The sequence below is a fragment of the Martes martes genome (assembly GCF_963455335.1).
Source record: "Martes martes genome assembly, chromosome: 11".
Classification (NCBI taxonomy): Eukaryota; Metazoa; Chordata; class Mammalia; order Carnivora; family Mustelidae; genus Martes; species Martes martes.
Genome location: NC_137899.1, coordinates 90,769,149 through 90,795,484, shown reverse-complemented (window position 1 = coordinate 90,795,484; position 26,336 = coordinate 90,769,149). Strand labels below are relative to the sequence as shown.

Below are 26,336 nucleotides of genomic sequence, written 5' to 3'. Positions count from 1 at the left end.
CTTATCGTTTGGGAGCAGTGTCTGTGGTCTGTCAACACTCAGTCTAGTGTGGTCAGAAGAATGGTGCTGGCAAAAAGGCCTTCCGCCGGTCCACAAGCACCGAAAATAGCAGGGAAGTGCTCTCCCACCCTTACCCAGGATATACAGAGACAGCTGGAACAGACACGAGATGCTGCCCAGGGTAGGAGGCACAAGGCTCTGCCTCGGTTTCTTCACTGGGCCAGTGGGGACGTTCATTGCAAAAGCTGTTGGTTTACTCACAGAAGCGAAGTAGGGGAAACCACAGGAACCTAAGGTGAAAGGTCTGAGGGGACAGGGCGCTCCCACTGAACTCTCCCCAACGCAAGCCCCTGAAGCAACAATGGCAAAATGGGGCGCCCACACTTCATTTCCTAGCTCTCAGCTGGCCCCCCACAAGATGGCTCTGAGGAGACACCTGGTCAGTGTTGGGCCTGTTAGTCCTCCACCCCTCAACCTACACTCACTGCTGTGCTCCTGGATATCCAGGTCGCTGGGGGACAGGGGGGAAGGGGAAAATGACTCCTAGTTACTGGGGCTGGGCTCTCTGAAATAGGGCTCAGTCCACCTTGCTGAGGGTCTCACACATTCTTGTTCACTAAAGTCCAAACTCGTTCCCAGCAGCCCTGTAAAAAGCAAACGGAGGAAAGGGAGAGCTTCAGGCTGGTGGCAGATACTCAGATCCTTTCTACTAATCAAACCACTCATGGAAGTCATCTGCGACACTTCAGGGAAGGGAGGTCACAGCCATGCCACGCCCCTCCCCCCATCTCTTAGTGCACAACAGCGTCTACTCAGGAGAGTTGGGACCAAGCTCAGTCCCAACTCTCCCGTTCCGCCACTTCCTCTTCTGGGTACCCCACCACTCAGTGCTGCCCCCCACCACCCACCGCCATCTTTTCTAGAATCAAGCAATCAGAGACAGCGCCTTTCAGAGGCACCAGATGACAAGAAGTAGGGCAGTCGTGGGTTCTCTTTCCAGCCCGGGCACTGACCTGAGGCCTCCATTTCCTCATCTGCAAAAGATAGAGGTTATATGCTCTGTGGGGTTCCTTTCAGCTATGAAGGACTTTAATTGAGCCCCTTTAGAACCTGCCTCCTCTGGCTACAGACCTGGGCAGTTCTCCACACCCAAAGCCCAGGGGGAACAATGATTTATTAAGTCTGGGGCTCTGGCCAGAAAGCGGAAAAGCAATACATCTAGTTACCTGCTTGGAACAATTTCCTAGCATTCATTTCCCCTCACAGCTTTCCCAACTCTGCGCCAGCCAGACCCGTGGTGGCTACAGCAGTGTGCTTGGGACCTCCCTGGCAGGCTGCCAGCTATCCTTCCTGTCCATTTTTCCATCTGGCCCTGGCTCTGCCATCCATCATCCTTCACACCCCCCTCAGCCTGTGTCAGTTCCATGGCAGAAATGGGAGGGTTCAGGGTCATGGAGGTGACTGACATTCCCTCAGCAGAAAGAAGCAAAGCTAACATGTCTGTGTCACCCTCCCATGGAAGGGCTGAGCACAGGCAGCTGACCTGGTTCTCCAGGTGAACCCAAGATATACCACCTTCCATAAGCTGTTCCTTTCGGAAGGAAAAAACAGTTAACAGCAGCAGAGGCTTCGGAGAATCAGGCCTCTCCTACAGGTCCCCGTATGTGTCAGCACATTAAAGGCTCCAAGAAGTTCCTGCCTTAAAGCAGTTCCCCATCATGTAGCTACAGGATCCTTGCGTAGCGTAACTCCTAACATTCTAAGACCTGGTGTTCCTAGTACACACCTTCCAGGCTTCCACTTGGGAGTGAGAACCCAAGTGGAGATGGTCCTGAGGGCTTCTCCCACCCTTCCACAGTCCCAAGCCACTCTTGAAGGCAGCACTACAGATCCCTGGCAGTGACTGGGCACAGATCAGGGCCAAGGCTTGCGTGGGGGGCACTGCTAAGGAGTACTGGGGGATCTGGGCTACTGCCTGCTCAGTGACTACGATGGGCTGGTTTGTGTCCTACAGGTGAAAGCTGGCCTGGGGGTCAATGTCATTGGCCTGGTGATCGTCATGGTGGCCATCAACACATGGGGAGTTAGCCTCTTCCACTTGGACACTTTTCCTGCCTGGGCGAAGGTCAGTAACATCACTGATCAGGCCTAACATAGGTGGGCAAACAGTCCAACTGAAGGAGCTGCCAGCACCTACCAGAATCTGACCAAGAGGCCAAGAAAGCCACCAGGAGCACACAGCCGACACCAAAAGATTCTGCCATCTGCCGCCTCAAGTGAAGTGCAGCAAGCCTCCGACAACCAAAACACATGCCTGGATGTTAGTGCCTTCTGCTCTGCCCTCCTTCCTTAGCACCCTAGTTCAGGAAAACCTGTGGTCTTTCTCACTTCCTGTATCTTGAGCTCTCCAATTCTTTCTAAAGACCGGAAGAGAAGAAAACCTTAGTTACCCCTCAGAGGCTAAGCCTCACAAATTAGCCTCACTAGGTTTATTCTTAATATCTTAACCCCTTTTTAGGAATTGAGGGGAAATCCAAATCATCCTCCCTGCGCACAAATAACGAAACCAGTTACATCTCCTCTTTTGGAGGAAAATCTCCCCCCAGAATTTTCCCTTCAGTGTTTCTATCCTAAGCTCTCACCACAAAAAGGCAATCTTGGTAAGTCCTCTTTGTGGTAATCAGTACTCTTTTAATATTACTTAAGCATCTCCCTTTGGTGGCTTCTCTCTACCTTTGGCACCAAATTCCCATAAATAAATAGTGTCCTCCTTTAGAAAGGGGTGGGTAGGGTTCTCTTGGTCAAAGGGGAAGAAGGCACATTGAAATTAGTACAGGTATCCCCCACTTTTAAAAAGTTCCAGTTGTACCACTTCACTTTCACAAAAGACCTACATTAGTACCTGTTTTCGCTAACTGGAAGAAATCTGAAGAGGATTTTTAGGTTTATGAGCAATGTCCAAGTAGCATTCAGCACTGGGGTTGCAGCAAGCCCTCAGAGGAGCAGTGCACAACCTGAGCAGCTGGAGTGGGGCCAACGTGCCCCCTCCTGGGAACCTACACCCAGCATCTCAGCATTCAGCTGCCAAAGCTGTAAATATCTGTGCTTTATTTTGTGTACCCGTTAGAAAGTGTCCAAAGGTATTAGAGGAGCCTAAGAGAGGTTCTTTTTTGGGTCTGTGAATGCTCAAGTATCTTTCTACATAAATGAATGGTAACTGCTTCTTTGCTCAATGCCATTTCAGCTTACAAAAGGTTTCATAGGAATGTTCTACTTTTGGATAGCGGGGGATACTTGTCTCTCTCATCACTCACCACTAATCCTCAATACCACTGCATTGGGTCAGCTGGGAGGGAGAAAAAACTCATAGCTGTCTTACTAATGAGGCCAAAACTATCATTAAGACCATTGTACTATTAATGACTGACTAGCTTTCTTCTGGATATAAGGAGTTTGTTCCTGAGAAGACAAGTACAGAAAGTTCCAAACCCATCTGTCACTTTCTACAAGTCAATGAGCCCCTTGAGGAGAGAGAAGATGTCTTATGTTCCTTAAAGTCTCCAGCAACTTATACAATATAGTGAACTAACTACTCAATAAATGTTGCCCATGAGAAAAATCACTCTGGAAATCAAGGCCTCCTGCTTCCTCCTAAAAACCATGCCATTTTCTCTATGACAAATGTCCTTGCTATATGATTGGATACAGCTCCCAACACCCCCTGGCTTGTAGGCAATACATATTCCCGATTTCTACCACCAGTTCCTTGCTAAATCAGTCTTTTTGGAAAAGAAATAACCCCACCGTTATACTCCATTCTTTTAACTGATTTTAAGTTACTATTGATAGCAGTTTTCCCACACAATAACTTGTCAATAAAGGCACCTCCTTAGTTTATCAAGTTATCTGTGAATTCTGAAATTTTTGTGCCAGCCAGCACTCACGCTCTCACCACAGCACAACTGGCCAGATGTAACCACGAATATTACTGCTTCTGCCCTATCCATTGGCTGAAGCCACATTATCTGACTCCTTAAAAAGACCTACTGAGCCCAAATAAAATACTGGTGTTATGTACACTATAGCTGCTTTGATCAAGTCAGCATCTCTACAGCAGGCATTTTGCTATAAAACGTTCAGAAGAGTTAGGGTGTTCTCGTATTGTTACAGCTGCCAAATTTTCAACTATCTGACCCACTGCGGAATTTAGACACCAAGCCTCTAGTGACATTAAAACAAAGGTGCAAATAATAAGATTCTGGGAGTATAAATTTAAAAAAAGAGAAAGAAGAGGTGACTTAGAACTCCTGGCCACTGTTCAGCATTTGAGAACCTCACTCAGTCCTAGAGCGAAAGGAGCATAACTCCCCTGGGCGGCTGTGGCCACATTCTCCAAGGAGCTAGTGCCCTTGGTTTAGAAACGGCATTTATTTCAGTCGGCTCTACTGACTGTTCTCAAGAGCAGCATTCGTCCTGCCCAAAGCCAGAGTGCAGCGTAGCCAAGCCTGCTCATTCCCGTGACAGGAAATGTCAGAGATGACTAACAATTCCTTGTCATCTAAAACCACTCCACTGGTGGACAAAAACTAAGGGTTCTCTTTAGTATTAATAGACTTATGTCTCTTTCAAATATATTCTAATTTGATTTTTATCTTCTAATATCACAACACTATGAGTGGAAAGCAGTAATGATCATCTTATACCAGCTCAATTTTATAGATGACTGAGAAACAAGACATTAAGTATAGTTCCACCTTATTATCAAGTCAATTATATATCAAACTTCTTAATTGCCTTTGAAAATTGCCTTCGAAATTCCTGTAAGTCACCTATGAAGTACACAGTACAATCTTTTATATTAGGATTTACATGGCAAAGACTCATGAACCATCTTTTAGTAAATAAAAGCTAGCTAGTTTTCCCTCAGAAATGTCAGAATCAACCTGGATTTTTTTTTTTTTCAGTTGAATACCAAATAACATCGCTGGCCTCACACTAAGGGAACATGTTTGAAAAAGTACATCTAGAGGTGCTTGGGTGGCTCAGTCGGTTAGGCGTCTACCTTTGGCTCACATCATGATCCCAGGATCCTGGGATCGAGCCCCAGGTCAGACTCCCTGCAGCAAGGAGTCTGCGTCTTCCTTTCCCTCTGCCCCTATCTCCTGCTCATGCTTACTCTGTCACGTTATCTAAAAATCTTAAAAAAAAAAAAAATTTAAACAGAGTAACTCTCTGTATAGCAAAATGTTCAAACCATTGGCACACAAAGGCCTGAGACAACCCAAGTACACAGATTACCCATCCTGCGGCTACCATCACTAAATGAATTCAAAGCACAACTGCCCAGCTATTTCCATGGTGACTCTTTCTTGTCCCAATGCTGGTACAACCGTACATGCAGGAATGACACCACCACACTGCCCCTTTCATAAGGCCTTGCCACACGGGCAGTGATCCAAGCAGACACACGACAGGTTTTGCAATGCCCCACCCTGTTCACTTTCCATGAAGCCCTACTGTTCTGCCATTGCCCGACGCCTTGCAAAAAAATGAACTTGACTAAAATTATGATGCACGGAGATTTAGAAAAGGTATAGAGTAAACATGAAAATCTAAGTGTCACAAACTCCCCTTTTAAGACTGTGACACTTATGTTCCCTTCACCACCCTGTTGCTGTCCACAAGGCCCTAACAGTCACTAGGGAAAAAAGGACTCATTCATGACTAAGGAATGGAAATGCTATGTGCAAAGTCCAAGATGGGAAGTTAAGAAAAGCCTCATTTGCTCCAGTAAGGTCTGTGGTGTTCCTTCCGGGGGAGTAACAGAAGAAGTACTAAAAAGGCAAGAGACCTCAGTGGAAAAACAAATACCAGCAGAGTATCTAGGGAGTGAACTGCTTAGTGGAAATGAAAACATTATACACATGTACATATGCTCTACGAACCTATATGCAAGACAACTAGAAAAAATACACATCATAACTTTTACAGTCCTGCAAATGAAAATTGAGTAAATGGGTTAGAAAAAAAGGAATTGTTCCTCTAAATCAGGTCACTGCTTAACTGCATAGAACACCAAATCAAAAGAAATGTCTAAAGGCATCAACTGGTAACTTCAAGTCCTAAAATATAGCCCCTTTTGATTATTTTAAATACAGTTGTTTGGGTTTTTCTCTCCCTTTCTTTGGGAGGATGGTGGTTTAAGGATAAACTTTTCAAGTTCACTGTGTTTATGAAGTTCCCAACATCAATCCTAAAGTTTTATCTTGTACATGTCAGTAACCTTCCTTTTATGATCAGGTATGGCCAAAAGTTTTCTTAAATCACATCAGGAATTTTCAAATAATTTTAAAAGGAGAAGAAGAGTACGTCTTGAGGTGATTCTTCCCATCCCTCCAATGGTTCGTGAGCCAAAAGTCCCTACAAAACCCCCAGGGAATACAACTCTTAGTGACACAGTCACAATCACTGCAACCCCCACCCACGTTAGAGTTTCAACTACACCCTACAATGTGTGATGGTTCTGAGCTCCTCCTCTATCTCAGTGAGGATAATCTCGCCTGAGAACTCTGAGCCCCTTTTCGCTGCTGCAACCTAAAACCAGAAGTTTCCTGAAGAGCGACCACTAAGGCAGCCTGTATTCGCTGGGTCGCAGTTCACATGAAGGCGAGACCAAGAATGGAGCTGCTGGATGGCTCCACTGGTGGAAATGAGCCTAGTAGCGAGGGAAAGAGTCCGTCGCTCTTGAGGAAGCCTTACATCCAAATGAGATTAGATATAATATAGAGACACCTCATTTCCTAATACCTAAGTTACCTTCATCCCTAAAAAAGCCATTCTGGAGACACACACGAGCAATCATGCTACCGTAACTGTGACAAGGAATCCCTGTTTGGAAGCACCTTTCTAAACTTGTAGCATTTTCAATACACTCAAAGGTGGTAAAACTTTATCCTTCAAGGCTGTGGTTCATTCTGCTGACAACTTACTCATTCAAGATCAAATCTTGTGAGCCAGGAGGTATGATGAAGGTAGACACTCGAGATTTTCATCAGCAACCAAGAGAGTGACCACAGGATGACAAATTTTGCATGGTTCATAAACTGGTTCCAAAAGTGACTGCAGAAAAATAAAGTATTCTGACCAAAAGCAGCATGTTTGGACCAATATCTATTATTTATTGGGCAATTTGCAGAGCACTGTGCAACACATCACATACATTATCTCAGCTGTTTCTGTTGTGAGCCATAGGAGGTAGCTATTGCGTCCACATCTTAGAGAATACAAGTGTCAGAAAAACAAGCGCCTTGCCCATGCTCTCACGTCTAGGGTGAAGCCAAACCATAACATGCTGCTAATCTGTATCACACACCAGGACAAGCTGCCAGAGATAAAACCTACACCCATGTACGAGAACCATTTCCAAAGAGCAGCAAAACCCCTAACAGTACTAATGTCATCACTGTCTGAAATAAGGTGTGTCTAAATTACTATTCCAAAAAAAAAAAAAAATTACTATTCCAGTCTACCTGTATCGGCTAAAATGTCTTCAGAAATGGCATTATCAGTGAGCTGCCCGACAAGTCCCTAAAACAAAACACACAATCAAATGGGACTTTATCTACAGTTTGTGCAGATTACACTTCTAGGGTTTAGCTTACAGCTATACCCTGCACAGATATGTATAACTTTAGGTTCAAGGTTATCACTGTAACAGCAAAAGACAGGAAATCTAACATTGATCAGTAACAGATTAAATAAGTTATGGTATATCCATTCAATAGACTCTCATGTAGCCAAAAAAGGGAAAGAGGTTTCTTGGTCCTTACATACTGATATGGAATGATCTCCATTAAGGAGGAGGGAAAAAAGGGCAAGGGGCGAACTCAGTGCAATTTCTGATTTGTGTAAAAACCCCCTTACACACATGTATTTGTTTAGGCACACAATCCTTCTCAAAGTATACAGGAAACTACTGACAGTGCTTGCCTCCAGGAAGGAGAACTAGGAGCTGAAGGTCAGGAGTATGACAGGCCCTTTGTTCTGAATCACTTTTGTATCCTGACCCACGGGAAAAGTGATGTATACAAACATTTAATTTAAAAAAAAAATGGGGGCTCCTGGGTAGCTCAGTGGGTTAAAGCCTCTGCCTTCGGCTTGGGTCATGATCCCAGGGTCCTGGGATCGAGCCCCGCATCGGGCTCTCTGCTCAGCGGGGAGCCTGCTTCCCTTCCTCTCTCTCTGCCTACCTGTCAAATAAATAAATAAAAAATCTTAAAAAAAAAAGACACTATAATTTTAAAAAATGGACTAATTATACATTTGACAGATTACATGGTGATTTTCTTTCTTTCGTTCGTTCTTTTTAAAGCAACAGAAGTTTACTGAATACACTGCAAGGGAGCAAAGGGCAGGACAGCAGAGGAGACACTATCTACCAAGAGGTGGTGGTGAGGGGCTAGTTATAGGGCAAAGTAAGGGACTATGGAATTCTCCCTTTATGGCAATCATAGGAACCGTGACTGGTTTTAAGTAGCCCATTGGTCAGTTAGGGCCTATGGCTTAATGAGCCTGTTTGCATCAGCTCGGTGGTCACTGTGGGCCCTTTTGGCTTGCTCGGGTTTCTATTGCTCTTGCCTTGCTCAGGTTTCTATTGCTCAAGCCCGTGGCCTAAAAGTGGCCTCTGTGTTCCACCCTGACAGACTGACAATAACAAATCTTTGGCAATTGGGTGAAGGTCTCATTTTCAGTAGCTTCTTCCTGCTGAATGAGGGACTTAAGAGATGTCCCTACCTATGGGTCAACAGACAATGGTGATTTCTGATCGCAGGAAACAAACAAACAAAAAAACCCTCAAAGTTTCTTACAGAATCACTATAAAGATATACTGTAAAATACATTTTTAATGTGAAGAGGCATAAAATTTCCTTTACAACTTGTCATTTATCTGTCATGTAATGTCAAATGCACCTGTGATCCCCTAAGATAAGTAGGATTCTTTTGAGGGAAAAGAGCCAAATCAAAGACACAATTAAGGAAAACATGCATACTAGACTATGAATTCTATGGAGGATAAAGGCCATTATTTTATATATTTTTAAACTCCCTAGTTCCTGACAGGGTTCTCAGAGTATAGTTTCTTAGTTAATGAGTAATAAATTGATTTATTGATTAAATTAGCAATTATGGAGCTGCCTGACAACAGCATAAAATAAGTGGAAAATTCAGGAGTGACTGGCTTCTGGGCTTTAATTTTAATGACTTTAAAACAACATAATTTAGTACCAAATGTTTAAACACCCATTATAATTGCTAACCTGTGAAATCAGCATTATTTATGTCTGATCAGCTATACAAAACTTATCAATTTTTCTTTAGAAAAGAGTAGAAATTCCAAAGAATAAAGGAGAGACTAGTAATTAAAGGTCACATTTACTAATCTAGCACCATATTTCCAGTCTTATGCCGTCTCAAGTGGCTGGAAGGAGGAAGGGACGAGGTGAGGAAGCTGGAAAAGGGTGGTTCTTAACTTGTGGCCCCATCTGTGCTCTCAGGCAATGCAGGATCTAAGAGGAAAATTGTTGAGGCTGGAATTTAAAACAAAAACTTTTGGTTCAGATGGTAAGGAGGCCCTCAAGAACAGCAGAATCGGTATATCCAGAAGGCAGTGCTGGAGTCCGCCTCATGAGCTAGGGGGTTTCTTCTTGGCATCCAAGTCCTTTTTTATTTCTTCTAGTTTTTTAGCCAGGTTTGGTATCTTTAAAAAGAGAAAAGGTTATTGTAATTTTGCATCTACCTAATCAATAGTCTTTTACTTTTCTTCGTCCAACAATAAAGGGTTGTTGTACAAGTCTTTATTTTCCTCTGAAAGCGACCAGCTAAATAGAATTTCTTGGCCTCCTAACTGCATAAGAAGGATCTCAGGAGTTGTAAAGTAATGTATGCTCCCTCCCTGGAAGCTATATTCTGACTTCTACTTTTATATACTCACTTAGCACCTCAATCCAGTGCCAAGTAGAAGCCGTACATATAAATAAAGGTGATATAAATTAATAAAGCTCCTTCCTAGAAACCATATAACTCAAGTGAAGGTTGATAAAGAATTTCTTTTGTCACATTAAAAGCTTCACAACAAAAAAATCTAAAGTTATTATCATGTTTCCCTTCCTTCCCTCTTCCTGCCTCTTCTTTCCTTTCCCTCTCTTTACAACAACCCTTCCAGAATCCTCATTCATGGGCAGTTTTGTCACCTGGTTTTCAACTTCCCTTCTATAAAATGAAGCTAATATAACTCCCCACTTCACAAAACTCTGACCTCCTTAACTGAGCTGCATTATAAAGATCTGCCACTAAAATTCTCAGTCATTATTACCATTATTACCATGTAGCAGGAGCTAAAAAGATTATCCAATTAGTCTTTAAATTCCCATTTATCACATAATTCTCCACAGAACGTAAGAAGACTCTAACTTAGTAATTAATTGCTCTGGGCTAACAAACACAGCTCAGGATCATAAGAACATCTTAAACTGATGGAATTTTGCCCTCTTGTGGTGATATGGAGGACAGATGCTTCTGTGAGGTGTATTTTTCTAACAACGGAAAATCTTTCTACAAAGTTCAGGACGTTTTCCTCTATGGACTTCATTTACAATGGAGGGCATATCTGACTCTAACAAAGGCAAGTCAATACGAATTTGTGACATGGAATCGGGGAGGACATGGATACGGTCACTTACGTCATAGTTCTGAGCCAGATACATTCCAACCACGTTGCCAAGAGTAAATCCAAGCTGAAAGAATAGAACAGGAAGAGTTATACTGGATCCCAAGTTCTGTGCCATCTGATACCAAGCCAAACTATACAGACAGTAGTCTTGAAGTAGCTCAGGACAGTTCAAGACCCCAGTTTCCGGGGAAGGCCTAGGTGGCTCAGTCGTTTAGCATCTGCCTTCAGCTCAACTCATGCTCACAGGGTCCGAGGATCAAGCTCCGCATCCCTGCTCAGCTCAGCGGGAAGCCTGCTTCTCCCTCTCCCACTGCCCCTGCTTGTGTTCCCTCTCTCGCTGCGTCTCTCTGCCAATAAATGGATAAATCTTAAAAAAAAAAAAAAAAAGACCCCAGTTTCCAGTCTAGGGCTAGACGGTATGAGATTCAATTTTCTTTTGTAAAATAAATATAGGAATATTCTCCCTAAAGGTTAAAGAGCATACAAAAGTGAGAATAAATGGCAGCACTAAACAAACCTACCCTAGATTCTCCCTGTCCTCTCACAACCTCCATAAATACTTCACTGTCAGCTCCAGAAACCCAAGCCACACTGATGATTTTGTTGTTAAAAGTAATTTGTTTTCTCTTTCTTTCTTGGTTATAAGTATTGTTACTTACTACATCAAATAAAAAAATCCGATTAAAAAAAAAATACTCAGCTAAGCTCTATTACCTTGGACAATGGAGACATTTTCACAGTTACTCTCCTCATACCTGAGGCCCAGGGTAATGAAGTGACTTTTTCAGGGTCATTCATAACAAAGGAACACAGACCTAAATTAGATTCTCACTCAAAAATGAAAATGTATCATGACAGAAAAGCATGGGAAACTCTGACATACAGCTGAGACAGCATATGGCTTAGCACTCTGCTGTGGGTGTAACCTGATGGGCAGAACACTTAAGACCTGTGGGGGACAAAGATTCCCTAACCAGCTCTTACTCAGTGTGGAGAGAAAGGCATGATTTTTAGAGAACTATAAATGCTTATGCCATTGGGCGACTATTTTCCTGAACTTTTAAAAACTGTTTCATGAAAATTTAAAGCACTCAATTTACCACAAACAAACCAAAGCACATTAAACTTTGAGTTCTAATGATCCATAACTCCCTGGGGTTTTTTCCTCCAATAATTAAGAATCTCCAACAGGACGCCTAATTTCTAATTTCATAAATTCAAACTGGCATTCTTTTTTTTTATCATTTTCTCTTATTCAATTTCTCAATTTATCGCTTCTCATATTCAATAAATAGCAGAGCTTAACACAAAAACGTGGCACTTAACATTGTCAGTTCTACATAATGTGGTCGAACCTTCTCTTCAAGTCAGAGATACATATAGGGAAACATATAGGGAAAGCCTTCCTGAGCTTTAAACACCAAAAGCACAATTTAAATTGGTTGTTAGTTGATGTTAGGAACATAAAAGCAGCTATCCATTTTCTAATCAGAGTCCATTTTCTAATAATTTGATTAATTAGGCACATTCTCTCAAATAATAGTTTTACCAAGGTGGCACCAAGAAGCAAAATGATTTTTACTCCTGTGGGTTGAAACCAGGTAGACAGTTTTCCAAATCCGAAAGAGTATTAAATTTACTTGTAAGAACTGCAGGGAGTGGGAGGATGATCAACTGAGAATTTTAGCTCTAACACCAAGCAGAAAAAACAGAAAGGTGTAAATTCTCAAGAAAAACAGAGTTCTGGTTCTACTACTCACTATCTAGCTGGGTAGCTGTAGCTGATTTGAGTTTCCTGTTCTATAAAACATTATACTAACAGTGTTCTTGGGGCGCCTGGGTGGCTCAGTGGGCCTCTGCCTTCGGCTCAGGTCATGATCTCAGGGTCCTGGGATCAAGTCCCACACTCTGCTAGGCAGGGAGCCGGCTCCCCCCCCCCCTCCACCTCTCTGCCTACTTGTGATCTCGTTGTCACAAATAAGTAAGATCTTTTAAAACAAACAACAACAACAAAAAAACAATGTTCCTTCCAGCTCCAACATTCTAGGATTCCTGGTTCTTAACCACATGTGTCTCTACATAAAAATATGGCATATCTAAGGTGGCTTCACTTTGGCAATTTCACCAGCACATGAAAAAATAGCAGTTATTTTAAAACACAAACAAAACAAAAACTACAGGCCTCTAGACAAGTGGTATCTAATTCCAGTTTCAGAACACTGCCAGATCTACCACTGGGATATTGTAAAATTAAATATACAACATAAGAGAAATGTCACATATTAAGTGAAATGTTGAGGAAAATGCATGAAGCCAGAAAACCATTTATATGTTATCCATGGGATGCTCACTAGGCAAGTTTTACACAGAGAAAACATCTTAATCTAATAAAAAACATAAAACATAAATCTGAGGAATGGTGACTCATTAGTTTGACAAGTTAGACTGAAGTCAGATTATAGAAGGCCTTGAATGAGTCTGCAGCCTCCCTGCAGGCCCAGATTGCTTAACTTCTTCCAGGCCAAGACCTGGACGCCTCATCAGGCGTCCATCCAGACAGCTGTATGCCTCCACGGTGCCCCCTCCAACTCACTGACCCCCCCCCCCACAGTAGGCCCTGCAGGGAAGGCAGTGTAGAGAAAAGGGAATAACTTCCCCAGCAGTCACTGACTAAATAAATGACTATCGCATTCCTTCTGCAATCATTTGAGACTTTAGGAATATGTGGCTACTTCTCACATGCACACTGTGGACAATAAATGGTAAGACATCACAAATGTGGGGACACAGGAGTGACCTGAGCAAAGTGGTTGAGAACAAATGGGTGGGGGGAAGAGGCTGCAGCTAAGAGACACAGGAGGCAAGTCTAGACTGGGTCAGGGCAGCGCACGTAAGAGACAGAATTTTCCAGCTCTACATTTACACCATACAGGTACTGTACAGGTAAAATCGGTGAGACTCTTCAATCCATTATCCACACTTCTGAAAGGCAAAACTCTATTCAAACTGTTTCACTATAATTCAACTGGCAGCAAAATCACACCTGACCTGAACTGATATGATACTATTTATAGTCTATCACATTTCAGTGTGAATATTCACTTTTTGCTACAGAAAAAGCAATTTTTAAACAAAGGATCCTGCCCTACATCCCACTGGAGAATATGTGTAACAGTAAATTTTTAATGTAGGTCATTAAAGAGTGCTATCCCAGAGTGCTATTGGTTAAATAATAAGGTATATGCAGCTTAAACCTTTGTAAAATCTTTTAAAAAATCTCTCAAATACATCTGGCCCCCAAAGGTTTTGATTAGAAGATTGAAGACCCTTATATACCAAAAATAAATTCATATTCAGCCCTGTGAAGGAATTCTAAAACAGTCCCTACATATTTCAGTGTACAGGAATGTATACGAAAAAAAGCTATAGATACATAAAATAGTTATATGAGGCAGCAGCCAGTATAGGACCCTGGATGTAACAGATGCAGGAAGAACCAGAAATGGATCATGCATTACGTGGTCACATGAATGAAACAGAAGTGATTCTTTTAAGAAACCACATCTGAAAGAGATCAATGTACCTAAATTTATTAAAGCCTCTAATTATGCTGAGTTAAGTATAAAAATTTAAACTGAGAAGGGAACTGAACGTGGAGAATCAAGGCATAAGGTATGAATGAGGAGGTGATGACTAAAAGAAATAGGACTGATTAGGAGAGGACTTGAATTTAGAAATGGAGAGAAACAAGTATGGAGCCCTGGGTAGGGCTGGCTCAGGGACCTCAAAACAGGCAAAGTAGTTTAGTTCCCATGTAACCTTGATATCAAGCCAATGGCTACTCTTTACCAGCAACAACACAACAAAAGCACTGCTTTGGAAGTATTCACCTAGCAACTGTACTCAAAAAAGTCTGAACAGTTAGTAAGTACAGATCAGGAAGGCCCAGATTAGTGTGGTAGCATAGGGGACAGCGAGCAAACATCACTAAATTGCTTTTCTTCTTAAGTCAATGATGATTCCCCAAACAGGTTCTTAACTATAGAGAACTGATGGTTACCAGAAAGGAGATGGGTGGGGAAATGGGTGAAATAGGTGAGCACTGAGTAATATACAGAACTGCTGAATCACTATATTGTACACCTGAAACTAATATAACACTGTGTGCTAACTATACTGGAATAAAAATAAAAATAAATTTAAAAAATAAAATAACAATTAAAATAAAAATCAATGATGACCAATGATATAGAATGGAGAGTCCAGGAACCAACCTTTACATTTATGGTCAAGTGATTTTTTTTTTTTTTTAAGATTTATTTATTTGAGAGAGAGTGTGTAAGGGAAGAAAAGGGAAGGGCAAAGGGAGAAAGGATCCCAAGCAGACTCCCCACCAAGCTCAGAGGTGGACATGGGGCTCGATCTCATCACCCGGAGATCATGACCTGGGTGGGTCAACGGGCCAACTGAGCCACCCAGGTGCCCCTGGCCAAGTGATTTTTTTTTAACGATTTTATTTATTTATTTGACAGACAGCGATCACAAGTAGGCAGAGAGGCAGGCAGAGAGAGAGAGAGAGAGAGAGAAGGATACAGGTTGCCCGCTGAGCAGAGAGCCCAATGCGGGGCTCGATCCCAGGACCCTGGGATCATGACCTGAGCCGAAGGCAGAGGCTTTAACCCACTGAGCCACCCAGGCGCCCCTGGTCAAGTGATTTTAACAAGGGTGCTGATACAGTCAATGGAAAAAGAATAGTCTTTTCAAGAAATGATGCTAGGACAACTGGATATCCACAAGCCAGAGTGAATATGGACCCCTATCTCACATCATAAACAAAAACTAACTCAAAATGGATCAAGACCTAAATGTAGAGGCGCCTGGGTGGCTCAGTGGGTTAAAGCCTCTGCCTCTGGCTCAGGTCATGATCCCAGGGTCCTGGGATCAAGCCTCGCATCAGGCGCTCTGCTCAGCAGGGAGCCTGCTTCTTCCTCTCTCTCTGCCTGCCTTTCTGCCCACTTGTGATCTCTGTCAAATAAATAAATAAAATCTTAAAAAAAAAAAAAAGACCTAAATGTAAAAGCTAGAACTATAAATCTCTTGTAAGAGCACAAAGTAGTAAATCTCATGACTTTGCATTAGGCAACAGTTTCTTAAATATGGCATCAAAAGCACAAGTGACCAAAAAAAAGAGACACACTGGACTTCATCAAAATTAAAAATATTTATGTTTCAAAGAATACCATCCAGAAAATGAAAAAACAACCCAATGAAATAGAATAAAATATTTGCAAATCACGTATTGATAAAGGACTTGTATCCAGAATATAAGAATTCTTATGACCTAACAATAAAAAGAAAACCCAATTTAAAACTAAGCAAAAGGGTGCCTGGGTGGCTCAGTGGGTTAAGCCGCTGCCTTCGGCTCAGGTCATGATCTCAGAGTCCTGGGATCGAGTCCCGCATCGGGCTCTCTGCTCAGCAGAGAGCCTGCTTCTCTCTCTCCTTCTCTCTCTGCCTCTTTGTCTACTGTGATCTCTCTCTGTCAAATAAATAAATAAAATATTTTAATAAAACTAAGCAAAGGATTTTTTTAAAGATTTTATTTATTTATCTGAGAGAGAGAGAGCCAGAGACATCACAGAGTGGGAAGGAGAGGGGGAAGCAGATTCACCACTGAGCGGAGAGCTAGATGCAGGGCTTGATCCCAGGACCCTGAGATCATGACCCAAGCCAAAGGCAGACACTCAACTGACTAAACCACCCAGGCACCCCTGAGCAAAGGAATTGATAGACATTTCTTTTTTTTTTTTTTTTAAGATTTTATTTTTATTTATTTTACAGAGAGAGAGAGAGCACAAACAAGGGAACCAGAGAGGGAGAAGCAGGCTCCCTGCTGATTAGGGAGCCTGAAGTGGGACTCAATCCTAGGACCCCAAGATCATGACCTCAGCTGACGGCAGTTGCCCAACCAACTGAGCCACCCAGGCTCCCAGACAGTTCTCCAAATAAGATATACATGGCCCATGAGCACATGAAAAGATGTTCAATATCACTAGTTATTAAGGAAATGCAAATCAAAAGCACAATGAGGTGCCATATTACACCCACTAGGGATGACGTTAGTCAAAATGTTGAAAAGGAAGTGGAGAAAATGGAACGTTCATCCACTGCTGATGGGAATATAAAATCGTAGAGACACTCTGGAAAATGGTCTGGCAATCTCTCAAAGTTAAGCGTATAGTTACCATATGATGCAGCAAGTTTACTGTAGGGTGTATCCTTAACAGAACCGAAACATACATCCACACAAAAACTTGTACGCAAATGTTCACAAGATTATCCATAATAGCCAAAAGGTGCAAACAACCCAAATGCCTATAAGCTGGTGAATGGATTGATAAAATGTGGTATATCCATACAATTTAATATTATTCAGCCATGAAAGTACTAATTCGTGCTATAACATCGATGAACCTTGGTAACACTGTTCTGAGTGAAAAGCAGTCAGAAGAGACTACATGTTATATGACTCCACTTAAAGGAAATGTCCAGAAAAGGTAAATCCATAGACACACAATAAATTAGTGGTTGTCCAAAACTGGGGAAGAGGAGAATGAAAAACGAATGCTAATAGATATGGGGTTTCTTTTGGGGGACAATGAAATATTGGATATAAAATGATAGTGGTGATGGTTGCACAACTCTGTGAATATGTAAGAAACCAGGGAATTCTACACTACAAATGGGTGAGTTGTATGACGAATATTGTATCTTAAAAATATTTTGGGGTGCCTGTTTGGCTCAGTCGGTTAAGCGTCTGCCTTCAGCTTGGGTCCTGATTGCAGAGTCCTGGCATCAAGTCCCGCATCGGGCTCCCTGCTCGAGGAGCCTGCTTCTCCCTCTGCCTCTCTCCAGGTCTCTCGTGAATAAATGAATAAAATCTTTAAAAAATATTTTTTAAAAAACCATTAATATTTGGTAAAATATCAGCTATATGGGATAAAACTGGAAATCACAGACAACTTCAAGGTTTCCAGATTGGACAAATGTTTAAAAAGAATGGAAATGTTAGACTGAAAAAAAATGAGGACCACTAAGATAAACAGTTGGCTTTGTGTATGAAAACCACAAAAAATCAACTATTTTTTGTGTAAGGACACATAAGCAAGTTAATCTCAGCACTGTATCAACATAAAGAAGCACCAAGTCTTAAAAATAAGAAAGCTAACTCCAGAGCAATCTGACTCTTCTCATCATTTGCTGCTCAATCTCTTCCCCAATCAAAAAGTTACATCTGTCATTTAGTAAATAAAGCTACAATTTTTACCCAGGGATGGTTCCTGGCAATAACCCCAACTGAATACTACCTAACAATTCTGAAAGACTCATGAAATTACATTTTCAATGAGTACACACCCAAACCCAAGTTATGACACAGAATCTGAACCATCTCATATTTACTGACAAGGGCTTAAGAAATCTAAAAATAATCTCATTAAAAATAAAAAATAAAAGTAACCTCATTTTATTTAGCAAATATAGCTACAACTAGCATTCAAAAGGATACCTAAAAATGTTGTATGGTCTCAGGTGAGAAAAGCTACACACTGACAAGAAAACCAGAAGTATACATTATCTAACATTAATAAAAAAATAAATTGATAATTTTATTTCTCCATTTAAATCTACAGACCTACAGAAACTATCTGAAGACTGCTCCATTCCAAGGAGGCAAGAAAAAAATTCATCTTTAGTCTTTAAATGTTTCAGACTTGATGCAGAGAAATAACCAACTGTGTTTAACATCTGCTTCAAGTAATAATAAAACCCATATTCTATACATTAAAACAAAAATCTACTGAGGATATAACCTGTATCTCTTCTACTACCACCACAGAGATGTGCATTTTTAAAATGTAAGGCTGGTTTTATATTCAATAATTTTCCTTAGATAGTGAAAGGAGGAGGCTGTTAATTCTTCAATTGAGCCAGTAAATTAAATAGGGACATTAATGAAAAAGATAGCTCTAACACTTTGGAAAGAGGTCAATCAGGTAGAACCGGTCTGCCTGTTCTCAAAGAAGCTGATTCAAATATTCAAGTATCTTATGAATATCTAAGAGTAGTAATCAAGTAAAGAAGGAATATCTAATTAAATCAATCACACAGTATTAGCTAAGTGCCATGTGCTTAGGAAATCTAAGCATAAGCCATGTTGCTTCTTCCCCTGGAATTTATGATCTATTCTAGAAAGGTAAGACTAAAACAAGTGGAGGTGCAGGGAACAAAACACAGCAGCACATCTCCAAATGATGGTCTGAATGGGCCACATAGTTCAAGGGTATCATGTTAGAAATTGAACATAATCTGTATGAACATACTAAAGGAGAAAAATCATTTGATCATCAGAGGGGGAAATAACATGATAAAATTCAATAGTCAATCACAACAAAAACTCTTATACTAGAAACAGAAGAGAGGGGACGCCTGGGTGGCTCGGTATGTTAAGCGACTGCCTTCGGCTCAGGTCATAATCCCAGGGTCCTAGGATCTAGTCCTACATCGATCGAGCTCCTTGTTTAGCAGGAGCCTGCCACTCCCCCTGCTTGTGTGCTCGATCTGTCTGTGAGACCAATAAATAAATAAAATTAAAAAAAAAAAAAGAAATAGAACAGAATTCCCTTAATGTTAGGAAATACCAGAAACACAAACATCATACAAAAACCTGAGAAGCATTTCCACTAAAAGCAGAAAAAACTAGGATATCCACTCTCCTATTGGAAGTCCTAACTCGATAAAGACAAGAATTGGAAAAGAACACAAAACTGTCATTTTTGCCTTCATCAGAGATATGACTGCCTTCACAGTATTGCATTCATTGATTTACTTCCTTTTTTAAAATTTTTTTAAAAGTCTTATTTATTTAATCTAGGGGCGCCTGGGTGGCTCAGTCGTTAAGCAACTGCCTTCAGCTCATGATCTCTGGTCCTGGGATGGAGCCCTGCATCGGGCTCTCTGCTCAGCAGGGAGCCTGCATCCCCCCTCCCCCCCCCCCCCCCCCCGCCTGCTGCACTGCCTACTTGTGATCTCTCTCTCTGTGTCAAATAAATAAATAAAATCTCTTTTAAAAAATAAAAGTCTTATTTGTTTAATCTCTATACCCCATGTGGAACTCAAACTCAAGACCCCCAAGATCAAGAGCCACACACTCCTATAACTGAGCCAGCCAGGTGCCCAACTTTTTTTTTTTTAATTAAAAAACTATTTTAACTAAGCTCTATGCCCAATGTGAGACTCAAATTCACAACGCAGAGATCAAGTGTTGCATGTTCTACCCACTGAGCCAGCCAGGCACCCTGTCAGTCATTCACTTCCAAGTCAATCTACAAACTATGAGAGCTAAAAGATAGGTAAGACTACTAGACACAAAAATCAGTACACCAAACTTAGCATTTCTATTCATCAGCAACAAATTTGAAAATGTAATTTTATTTATTTTATTTATTTATTTATTTATTTTTTAAAATGTAATTTTAAAAAGGATGCCACTCATGGGGCACCTGGGTGGCTCAGTGGGTTAAAGCCTCTGCCTTCGGCTCAGGTCATGATCCCAGGGTCCTGGGATCGAGCCCCACATCGGGCTCTCTGCTCAGCAGAGAGCCTGCTTCCTCCTTTCTCTCTCTCTCTGCCTGCCTCTCTGCCTACTTGTGATCTCTATCTGCCTAATAAATAAATAAAATAAATAAAAAAAAAAAAAGGATGCCACTCACAACAACAACTAAAGTACCTGGAAATACTAAAAAAAAGGACTATTACTGAGAAGACAGTAAAACATTGATGAAAGACATTTAAGACGTAAATTAACAGGTAGGTGGATCATAAGTGATCCATGAGCTTTCTTTATGAAAAGAAAAGCTCCTGAGAAAACACGGGAGTTGAGAGTAGTTGGGGAGGCAAAAAAAACAGAGGACAAAGGGAAAACCAGATGGGAAGGTCTGAAGGCAGGAAGGTCCATCGGTGATCCAGGTTGGTAAGATAGCCTAGTCAGTCTAAAATAGAGGAGATATGTTGAAGGGCAGTAGTAAGGGAAAATGGAGTCAGATGAGCAAATCTTTTTTTTTTTTTTTTTAAAGATTTTATTTATTTATTTGACAGAGAGAGATCACAAGTAGGCAGAGAGAGAGAGAGAGGGAAGCAGGCTCCCTGCTGAGCAGAGAGCCCGATGCGGGACTCGATCCCAGGACCCTGAGATCATGACCTGAGCCGAAGGCAGCGGCTTAACCCACTGAGCCACCCAGGCGCCCCAGATGAGCAAATCTTGAAAATCAAGTACAAGTGGTTACTACCTGATGTGCAGGGACATAAAGACCACTGACAGTTTCTGAGCATGTGAATTAGACAAGTACGACTGGATGATTACTCTGGCAGCTGCAAGACTGAACAGAACACCAAAGGCATCAAGGGAAACACAGAACTGGAGAAGACAGCCTTACTTTTCTATGGCTGATCAGACTGGAGCGGGAGTGCCATGTTTCAAAAAGAAAAGTGGGGGAGAACTGAAAAACTAGAATATTCGGGGGGAAGAAGGCTAACCGGAATAAACCTGAAACCATAAAGAATGGATGGAAGAATCAGAGATGTTTTGTCTAAAGAACAGACTAATGGGGGTCAGGGGGGTTGAGAGAGGTACCAAGATGCTCTTCAAATATGTACAGGGTTGTTATGTGGATTAGAACTGCTCTTTAATACCAAGAACCAGTTAGGGAGACACTGACCAAAAATGATACAGATCATCTGAGGAACTAGAGCATCTATTTCAAAGGGAGGTGATGAAACATAAACCGGATGCCCCCTTAGTAGTGGAAACTGACATGTCAGCTTCTTAGCAGAACTATAGAACCTAAAACAACTCTTCCAACTCAAAACCCACGTTCCTACCCCAGCGAGGCTGGTGTAGTTAGTGCAACAGTGGAGTAAAAGACACCTACTCTACAAACCTGGCAGCAGGAACATAAAGATGTAACTCTCATAAGGTGAGTACAGAAGACCCAATGGCTTAAAACAATAGCTAACATTTACTGAGAGCTGTGTGCAAGGTAGTATTCTCTTTTTCATGAATGAATTTCATAGCCTTATAAGCAGGTACTATTATTGCCCAGTTTATGTTGGGGAAACTGAGGCAGAGAGCAGCTAAGTAACTTGCTCAAGAATACACAGAGAAATATATGTGCTAGGCACAGCAGCTAAATGATATGGAGAATGAAGGAGAGAAATAAATCAAGGATTACGTCAGTATTTCAAATTTGAGAAAGCCAGGACAGGAGAATAGAGAAGTTGGGTGTGAGGCATGCATTGCAGGGTGGGGAACAGAGGAGGTAATGGGTCCAGAGGTGCTGGATCTGAGATAGAAGGGATGACGAGAGATGTTCAGCAGACAGTTGATGACAGCCAACTGGAACTCAGAGAAATGGGACGCAAGGTAGTTTTGGAAGCAGCAAAGAGGAGAAGGTGGCAGCATGACAAGAAACACACTCCTTGAGGGTGGGTTTGAAGAAAAGAGTGAAGAGTCAAGGACTGAACCCTGAGGAACACCTAGTAACCAAAAGAAGGGAAAAGCAGCCAGCACAAACGGGCGAGATTAGATAGGGCCCCTTCCCAGCTGCTGCACCAAGATACAGATCCCCTCAGCCCTTGGAGGGGCCAGCACCCACGCCAGTCACCTTCACGGGTTCTTCCGTGAAGATAAATACATACGTGTGTTGTAATGTTAAAGAATGTCAGAAAACATGGAGACGGAGGATCCAAAAGCCAAGGGAGGAGGGATTAAGGAGGTCGTGATAAAGGGCACCAAGAGCTGCCACCTCAGAAGGTGACCAGCAACAGCCAGTAACAGTCTGACAGGCAGCGGACGCCGAGCTCCCAGCGGTGCCTGTCCTGTCAGGCTGCCCTCAAAAGCTTCCGAAGTTTCCTTACAAAACCTGTAGCGAAACCTTAAAGAAGCCACTGTAGTAAAAGCGAAGGACAGCAGGACCACAGGAACAGGTTTCTGGGACAGGGATGATGGGCGAATATTTTAATCCACGGAGGAATGAACAATGAAGAAGATAAGCAGCCCATTCGGCTGCGGTAGTTTGGAACAGAGTTCCAGGAAGTGACAAATATAGGAAGCAACCTGGACAGTTCCAAAACGCGGGATGACTGTGGCTTAAGTTGTAATAATTTCATCACTTTCAAAACTTGTCCCGTCGCCATCGCCTACTTTACTGAGGGCAAATGAATCCCCATTTTGAGAAGAAACCGTATCAGAGTTCAGCTGGTATCTTGTAAAAGAGAAACTGAATTTTACCTGAGTCCTTACTAAGTTCTCTGAAGCACCTTCATGCAGTAACTCATTTTTACTCCTCACAACAAAACCATGAGGTAGGTTCCCATTTTCATTTGTGGAAACTGAAGCACAGTGAATTCAAGGGACCTCCCCGAGTTCCCACAGCTTGCCAACGATGCAGCTGGGCTTGGAATCCAGGCGTCTGACCTCTTAAGCACTAGAACAAGACGGCTGGCCAACAGGTTGAAAGCTCGAGGACAACTCAGGAATCACGTGCTTCAACTCGTTTTATAATAAAATCAAATGGCTAAAAGCAAAAGAAAGACTTGCCCAAGTTCACAGAATTAGTGAATCATTCGAAAGAGGTGGAACCAAGGTGAGAAGTCATACTACCCTGCTTCTTCCAACAGATGCAATGAGGAGATGGGGGAACAAGAGGACACGAGAACATCCCTGTTCCAGCGACTTCCGAGCTAGGAATTTAATGAATGGCTGCAGCCTTTCGCCTTCAGTGCTGAGGACTCTGAATTCTCAAATCAGGTACATGCATATTTACACACAGCAAAAGCTTATTCCAAAACCAAGTAAATTCACTCCGCAAAAGCACTTACGAAGTAATTAATCAGGGGCACCTGGGTGGCTCAGATGGTTGTGTAGGCCTTCGGCTCAGGTCATGATCAGAGAGTCCTGGGAACCTACCCCTCAAAGGGCTTCCTGCTCACGGAGGAGTCTGCTTCTCCCTCTCCCCCTGCTTATGCTCTGTCCCTCTGCCACTCTCTATCGAATAAATAAAATCTTAAAAAAAGATTTACAAAACAAATAATAATAATCAATGCCCTCCCAATCTGTCAACGCGCTACAGCTATACTAGGTTCAACGCTATCATCTCACTCTCTGAGGCTGACACTGTCTTTAACCTGTTTCCTACAACTAAAAGACAGTAATTATTTCTACTGACTCCTAAGCTAACACCTAGTCAGGACACTGGAAAAACTTCCAGAGGCAAAGGAACAGCCCCGTCTTACTTGGGCGATGTAAATCAAGGATACCTCTCTCTCTCTCCCTCTGAGGATTTAAAAAAATCAATTACCACCTCAAAAAAGACAAGGGGGGCACTTTTAAAAATTCTCTTCGATAAAGAATGTAACATTCGGGAAAGTGTCTCCTCCCCAGAGCACGCAATGTGGAAGATAACCTGGAAGGTAACTTGGAACGTTCGCGCGCCTCCTAATCGAACGAGAGGGAGGAAGGGAGAGTTCGGAAGGCTCAAACGCTGGCAAGGCCGACTCTGTCCTGGCGATGTTCGGCCGGCCCTCCCGAAACCAGCTGTGCCAGAAAGGCAGCTTTTAACCGAAATAAACAGCCATGCGATAGAGTTTATTTACTCACAGTAACACTCCCCCCCCCCCCCCCACCAAATGAGCCCCCTGCAGGAGTTCCGTGCGCACCAGAGTCTGACTCACGCCAGCCGCCAGCCATCCTCAAAGTCTGGAAGCTAGAAAAGGCCCGGCGAGGGCTCCCCAAGCCTCCACCTCTGACCCTGTACTTCCGCCTCGTGAGGTGGCTTACTAACTTGAGTCCACTGCCGGCCCTCCCACGTTTCCAGAAAACCTTCCGGCGGGGCTCCAAGGCCGGGATGGGGTGTGCGGGCGGGAGGGCACGGGAGGGGAGCCTCCACGTCTTCTGCGGCCCCCACAGCTTTAACTCGGGCGTCCCACAGTGCCCGCCGGGACGGCACAGCAGTGGCCGTGAAAATGCCCGCTGACACCTCCACGTCTGAGGGACTCGGACGACTCCACAAGGACCGGCAAAGGGGCTTGGGCCCCGCACACACAAAACCCCGCGGCCCACCCCGACAGGCGACGAGCGGGCGCCGCGCGGAAACGGACGCACGCCCAGACCCCCCGAAACCCGGACCCAGGCCGGCCGGGCCCCGGACCAACCCCCACCACTCCCCCCGACCCCGCCACTCCAGGGCAGCTGCACTCACCAGGAACTGCAGCATGGCGTCGGCGAGGAGAGGCGCGAAGGACGGCTGCAGCTCGGTGGGCCGGTCCGAGCCTGCCTCTCCCCGAGCGAGGGGGCGGAACCTGCCGTGGGCTTCCGGGTCACGCCCAACCCCGCCCGCGCCTCCCGCCCCGCCTCGCCTCGCCTCACCCAAAGCCGCTCGCGGCGCCCGGGCGCCCCCTGGCGGAGCGCCCCGGATTTACCTCCTGGGCCGGCCGACTAGGGGAGAAGGCCCGCGGGGCGGGGAGAAACCTCAAGTCCCAGGCAGGCCTGGAGGGACAGGTTTGATAGTTCAGATTCCAGGACGCGTCAGTCCCCAAGTCCCGCTACTGTAAACCTGGGTCGGGCCCGGGATCTAGATTACTCCCAGCACCCCAACGATTCTGATGCATAGCCAGGCTTAGGACTCCCTCACCTAGGACTGCAGAGGCGGCGGATCCTATTCCAGGTGCGAAGCAGAATCCTCCGTGGCGCTTTTGCAACATAATCTACCCAGACCCCACGCAGAATCTGTGGGAGGGGAGAGCCTTGGGTTTCAAAAGTGCCACGGGTGTGTCATGTAACTTGCAGTGAGCACTTTCGATAGAGCGTAGGGGCGTAAGTGGTTAAGCTAGACGGCTTTAGAAACTGGCACAGCCGTGTCCAATTCATTCCTGGCTCCTTAACCTCTCTCGGGCTCGCTTTCCTTCTCTGCAAATGGGGCTGATTCCAGCTCCCCGAAGACCTGCTGTGTGAATCAAATGAGACAACGTGAGGAATCAAAAAATGCTCGTCATGTGTCTGGGGTGGACAGTGAGCTCTAGAAGACCTTTCCTCATCCTGTCTCCACACAGAGCTACCCCCTCATACTATGGGCCACCTACCGCTCCTGGTCTTCAAATCCTTCAACGACCTCCATTAACACACACACTTCCAAAGCAAGACCACATTTTCTTTGTTCTCAGCTTTCTGAGTTCACCCTTATCTGTTATATTAAGTGGAACTCTGGTCCCAAATTGTAACAACCAAATCATATTAGTGTAAACTATATGGGAGTATGTTATGGAGATACAGTGGACAACGATGGGGAATGGGAAAGGTATCCAGAACTAAGCAGCATTTTCTCTCCATCTCTGCTTTTCTCCATACATCTGCTTAATGTTCTCTCATTTTGCCTTTTGTTTTTTTCTGCCTTCCAGAATATGACCGTGGTCACTCACTGGAGTTTACTCATTAAGTGATCCAATGATAGAAAAGCTGGATCACTTTCCCTACCATGTTCAATACCCGGGAAAG

The 26,336-nt window shown here is 43.4% G+C and overlaps 2 protein-coding genes across 2 annotated transcripts in view; one reads left to right on the top strand and one right to left on the bottom strand.

Annotated features, from left to right (window-relative positions):
- Positions 1-3,614, top strand: part of SLC13A4 (solute carrier family 13 member 4) — a gene marked incomplete at its 5' end in the record, with an annotated part of 38,076 nt that extends 34,462 nt beyond the window's left edge. Inside the window, 1 exon segment of the mRNA XM_080818742.1 lies at positions 2,015-3,614. Within this exon segment, the coding sequence (XP_080674868.1) occupies positions 2,015-2,152 (138 nt within the window). The 3' untranslated portion in view covers positions 2,153-3,614.
- Positions 3,615-9,416: 5,802 nt separating this feature from the next.
- STMP1 (short transmembrane mitochondrial protein 1) lies at positions 9,417-25,546 on the bottom strand (the record flags this gene model as incomplete). The annotated part of the gene is given in 5 exon segments (XM_080818741.1): positions 9,417-9,687; positions 9,689-9,757; positions 10,740-10,793; positions 25,045-25,241; positions 25,477-25,546. Coding segments are annotated over 5 exon segments (444 nt in total). The 3' UTR covers positions 9,417-9,633.
- Between the last annotated feature and the right edge of the window lie 790 nt (positions 25,547-26,336).